Source organism: Arachis duranensis, chromosome 3, assembly GCF_000817695.3.
Source record: "Arachis duranensis cultivar V14167 chromosome 3, aradu.V14167.gnm2.J7QH, whole genome shotgun sequence".
NCBI classification, from domain to species: domain Eukaryota; kingdom Viridiplantae; phylum Streptophyta; class Magnoliopsida; order Fabales; family Fabaceae; genus Arachis; species Arachis duranensis.
Genome location: NC_029774.3, coordinates 72,834,124 through 72,835,121, shown reverse-complemented (window position 1 = coordinate 72,835,121; position 998 = coordinate 72,834,124). Strand labels below are relative to the sequence as shown.

Genomic DNA, 998 nt, shown 5'->3' with positions numbered 1-998 from the left:
TAGATATAATATATATTATTATTTATTAAAATAAAAAATATTTTACACTTGTCTTATAAAATTTTAAAATTACCTGTCAAATCCGTATCGTATTGTGTCGTATCTCATATTTGTGTAACTGTCGGTGGATCATACCTTTTAATTACTTCTTTGACCGTGTTTGATATGGGGGATAAAATCTATAATCTATAAATCCAAAGATAAAATAACTGTGTTACAAGATACTTAGGCCTAACGCATTTTCAGAACATAAATATACAGAACCCAAATACTGGCAAGATCTTTTTCAGAACATAAATATACAGAAAAATAGATAAATTTTCCATAGTTGAATATGGAAAGAAGAGTGGCAATTATTGGAGCAGGAACGAGTGGCCTTCTTGCCTGCAAATACACTCTTGAAAAAGGGTTTAATCCAGTTGTCTTTGAAGCTGAGGAAGGGGTTGGAGGCCTATGGAGGCAAACTATAGAATCCACAAAGCTCCAAAACAAAAAATTAACCTATCAATTCTCTGATTTTCCATGGCATTCTTCTGTGAAAGAAGAGAACCCAAGTAGCCAGCAAGTGTTACATTATCTTAATTCTTTTGCTCAACATTTTTCTCTCTTTTCATACATTAGGTTCAATTTAAAGGTCATAGATGTAGAGTATGTAGGAGAGTCCAGTGAAGAAATGGAGACATGGGAATTATGGGGTGGTAATGGTAAGCCCTTTTCCTCTAAAGGAACATGGCATATTACAGTGCAACATACCAAGAACTTCTCCAGAAAGGTATGCGTATATAATTTGTAGAGTTTGGTCAGATTTTTTATCTTAGGAACCCTAACTTTGATATAAATATTTTGTTCATGAAGCACACTGATTCAGCATCGTGCTAACAGTTCTGCATTTTTCATTTTATTCCAAGTAAGTGCAAATAGCACTATATTCCCTTCAAGTGTTTGGTGAAATTCATCCTAAGGTCTCTTTTTGTCTAATTGACACAAAGCTTTCCTAA

The 998-nt window shown here is 33.5% G+C and overlaps 1 protein-coding gene across 1 annotated transcript in view; it reads left to right on the top strand.

Annotated features, from left to right (window-relative positions):
* The first annotated feature begins 230 nt into the window (after positions 1-230).
* Positions 231-998, top strand: part of LOC107479237 (probable flavin-containing monooxygenase 1) — a 3,923-nt gene continuing 3,155 nt past the window's right edge. Inside the window, exon 1 of the mRNA XM_016099382.3 lies at positions 231-772. Within this exon, the coding sequence (XP_015954868.1) occupies positions 335-772 (438 nt within the window). The 5' untranslated portion in view covers positions 231-334. The remainder of the gene's footprint in view (positions 773-998) is intronic.